The following is a 3,536-nucleotide window of genomic DNA, read 5'->3' on the forward strand; positions in this document are numbered from 1 at the left end:
AATAGGAGGGACGGCCAACAAATTACATAGCAAGAACTCTACTAAAATCTCTCTAGCTTCATCTTCTCCAAGAGAACCCGAGAGAAACACTGTGAGGTTGTGAGTTCTTTATACACCAGCTATTTGACTGTTATTCTCGACAAGTATAATAACATCGACTCGTGGACTAGGGCTCGTTAACGCCTGAACCACGTAAAAACACTGTTTGTTTATTTATATTTATGCACTTTTATAGCTCTTGTCTTTTTATTATTCCGTTCGTATTCGTTTCCGAAAAACTCGGTAAACACAAACCGACCAAACAATGACATTAACTAATAAAGTTTTAAGTGTATGTATTAATATTAATTTGGCTCCAAAGTTTATTTTCCGGTGATATATTTGTTGTTTAATGCAATATTGTTTGATTCTTCGCGATTAAGCTAACCAAATCAGGTCAAGGACCCAAAGTCTCTCTAAAAATAAAAATAAAAATAAATAGAAATAGAAAGCTAGTTACAGACCCACCCACCCCCAATTACCAAAATGCACCTCTCCGACATAAAAAGCTGCACCTAATGCTAAAGCCTATAATATAAAATAAAAATATATATTTTTTAAAAAAGAAAAGAAAAAAGTTTATTTATTTTATTATAGATTTTAGTGCTCGCATTTGCACATACTTTTAGTGTTTGACCAAACTACCCCTACTTTTCCAAAATCTTCTGCTTTGGTGGGCCCCAAGTATTGCACCAACTCGACTATAAGTAGCAACCCCCCACGCTTCGTTCCTTCCCTTTTCTCTTCCCTTCTTCCCTCCGGTTCACTCTTTAGTAGTTATCTCTTAGTTACGTACGATTGTAGTGAGTGAGTGAGTGAGTGAGCCACTAGCCAGCCATAATGTTCCTCTCCAAAGAAGCGGCTCAGTGCCAATACGGTCCGGTTTTCGAAGCCGGTGAGATAGAGGAGCTCTGGTCCCTGCTTCAACCGGGGACTATTAATAATTCCGGTTCAGAGGGTTCGAGCCGGGCAGTTTACTCGGTGGACGAGCAAAAGCTTAGGCGTATGATATCTAACCGCGAGTCGGCTCGGCGGTCACGCTGGCGAAAGAAGAGACACTTAGAGGATCTGACTGAACAGGTGAACCGGCTAAAAGTAGAGAACCGGGATCTCAAGAATCGGCTGGCACATATGGCCCAACAGTGTCACGTTGCATGGAGAGAAAATGACCGATTAACTTCCGAATTCTCAGCCCTGCAGTCTAAACTTTCGGATCTATGCCGGATTTTGGTTGCCATGCAATCATAATACGTAATCATGATCATGCTCATATACTATAATAAAATTATTAGTCTAATTAATAAAGCTAGGTCTAAAAAGCTTAGCTTGGTCATGCAATATTGCTTTGCTATTCACGAGCTCTAATCTTCTCTCCTAAAACTCTATAAATATATAAATATATAATTAATAAAGGTGTTTGTTTCTTCATCATAAATATGTGTGTTTATTTTAAACCTTTATCTTTGTTACAAAAGAACCAAAGCTATTATTGGTTTGTTTAAAGGCGTTGAAAGGTAGCGCCTTTTTTATATTGTTGGAGGGCCATTCTTTTTCCCATCTTGGTGCCTGTGTAGCTTTGCAAGTGTCTGTCTTAGAAGCTTAATTCAAGTACTAGTACTACTCCTACATGGCTACATCTACTCACGGTGTCAATTTATTATCTTTGTTTAGTTGTGTTGGGAACAATTATTGAATGCAGAGTTAGCTGTTTTTCTTTTTATCTTGTTATCTTGGTCATTACTATTAGGACAGTTGATAAGAATATTTCTTATTAAATAAAAACTACGTTGGTCCACATCACTTAAAAAAATAAAAAAGTAAGACCACTTAATTAATTTAATTATGAGATATTGTTAATTAATCATATGGTACCACTGTGACACTTTAATGTGTCAAATACCGTTACACTTTAATGTGTCAAACAACTACACTCTTATAATAAATATTACAGGGAATTCGAAGGTTTCAAATGACATGACTTATGACTTAGAATTTAGCAGTAAGACTTACAATAATTTACGTTCCCTTAAAACGACATTATTCCCTACGTAAAAAGTTTACGCTCGTGACAAAAATTACTTAATCAAAACATTAATGACGATTGGAGATCCACAAAGTTTACAATGTATCCTACATAAATATATATACATACAAATTCTATAATTGTATATAACTCGGTGTCAATCACGTACAATTATTTATATGTACAAATTATATTTGTTATGAGCTAATTTTACCCTTCACTATGAGAACCACCTCTCTAGTAACGGGTTCGCCACAATATGTTTGTTGACATGGTTTTTCGCCAATAGATAATTAAGAGAGTAGAGAGTGAGATTAGTGCTAAGTAATGAACCGTAATAGATGAATGATCTTAAAATAAAAGGGTGACACAAATATTTTTTTAGATGGTTTAAAAGTTAAAATCTTTCTAGTCCACCAGCCAATATTATTGATATTTCTCTGGTATTCTTTACAGGGTGTTTCTTTACACAATAGAATCCAACCATTTGCAACTCCCAGGGTCTCCATATTTAAATGGAGAGGGCACCTGGGGGTTGGCAAGGGGGGTCATCCCATGACCTTCTTACCCATCATGCCACTTCTATGACATTTATGATTAATTCCTAAAACCTGACAAATGAAGTGTGGTCTAATCAATAGGTAAAGGGGGGTAATGGGCCGCACGGCCCAACCCAGTCGTGGGTGCCTGAACACGCACGTTTATGCTGCGTGTTCGAGATGTCAGGGATATATCAAACACGTGATGTCTGATATATGCACGTTTACATTGCATGGTTGACTTTATAAGGGGTCAGAGGTGCCAACCCAAGCTCGTGCCTCGAGCTTGTTGTATCCTTAGCCCGTGGTGTCCACGCCTCTGATCCAACTCAGTTATCTCATTAAGCCTTTGGCTACCTCGAGCTAAAGAGGTAGGACCTGGTGACAGCAGCTCCGGGCACGTGACATCCACGTGGCTGGTATAATTATGCCATTTCTTAGCTCGCTAATAGCCCGTGGATATTTAGGGCGTACATTTTCCCCCCAAGCCCCTGCTCGTGGTATATGACATCATCTGGGGCCGCAGTGGGGGCTTTTAGGCTTCTTTGTGGACTCTTCGTATTCCGCTCATTACGCTGGTACTGAATACGTGGAGCATCGTGGTTGGTGACAGTACGTCTTCCGAGAACCGCATTAAATGGCCTAGTCTATACTCGGCCGTCATTTCGCCTTTCGAGTAGTGATCCTCGTATCCTACATCAAGGCAATCCAACGGCCCTCCTCATTTGGCCTTTTACGTATATAAAAGGGCTGGCCACCTTTCGCATGGGCTACCCATTCATTTGAAAATTTTCACATTTTCTTCATCTTCTTCTTTCTTCTCAGTCTCAAAAAACCCTCTCTTTCTTCCGGTTACCATTCCCAGCGTTCCAGAAATTCAGGCACGAGAACTCCTTCGAGACTCCGGCATCAGCAATCCCTACAGGATTCCAACC

At 39.3% G+C, this 3,536-nt stretch overlaps 1 protein-coding gene across 1 annotated transcript; it reads left to right on the forward strand.

Moving 5' to 3' along the window:
- Positions 1 to 879: 879 nt before the first annotated feature.
- On the forward strand, positions 880 to 1,287 carry LOC133806244 (basic leucine zipper 4). Its single transcript, XM_062244368.1, has one exon. It carries the CDS (start codon positions 880 to 882, stop codon positions 1,285 to 1,287), a length of 408 nt encoding a protein of 135 aa, XP_062100352.1.
- Positions 1,288 to 3,536: the final 2,249 nt, after the last annotated feature.

The sequence above is a fragment of the Humulus lupulus genome, chromosome X (genome assembly GCF_963169125.1).
Source record: "Humulus lupulus chromosome X, drHumLupu1.1, whole genome shotgun sequence".
In the NCBI taxonomy this organism is placed as follows: Eukaryota; Viridiplantae; Streptophyta; class Magnoliopsida; order Rosales; family Cannabaceae; genus Humulus; species Humulus lupulus.